The 375-nt window shown below is 55.7% G+C and overlaps 1 protein-coding gene across 1 annotated transcript in view; it reads left to right on the forward strand.

Moving 5' to 3' along the window:
- Positions 1-319: 319 nt before the first annotated feature.
- The window catches only part of EMH_0062470 (uncharacterized protein), a gene marked incomplete at both ends in the record, with an annotated part of 1,238 nt that continues 1,182 nt past the window's right edge, over positions 320-375 (forward strand). The window contains one exon of the mRNA XM_013498036.1: positions 320-373. Within this exon, the coding sequence (XP_013353490.1) occupies positions 320-373 (54 nt within the window). The remainder of the gene's footprint in view (positions 374-375) is intronic.

Genomic DNA, 375 nt, shown 5'->3' on the forward strand with positions numbered 1-375 from the left:
TATATATATATATATATATATATATATATATACACGAAGGCATAAACACAAACAAAAAAAACATACGAACAAACAGAAACAAAAAAAAATAAAAATAAACAAACACAACACCACTCTCTCCTCGCATACTACCCTGCTGCTGGGGGCCCCCTTGGGGGCCCCCTTTTTGGGGTTTCCCCTTGGGGGCCCCCTTCTGGGGGTTTCTACTGGGGGCCCCCTTCTGGGAGCCCCTGTGCCGGGGGCCCCCTTCGGGGGGCCCCTGTGTTTGGGCCCCCCAAAGGAGAGAGTGGTGAGGGGGCCCCCCGTATGGGGGGCCCCCATGGGGGCCCCCTCTGGGGGCCCCTTGGGGGGCCCCCTTTGGAGGGTTTCTATTGG

Source organism: Eimeria mitis, genomic scaffold (assembly GCF_000499745.2).
Source record: "Eimeria mitis Houghton genomic scaffold, Emh_scaff3125, whole genome shotgun sequence".
NCBI lineage: Eukaryota > Apicomplexa > Conoidasida > Eucoccidiorida > Eimeriidae > Eimeria > Eimeria mitis.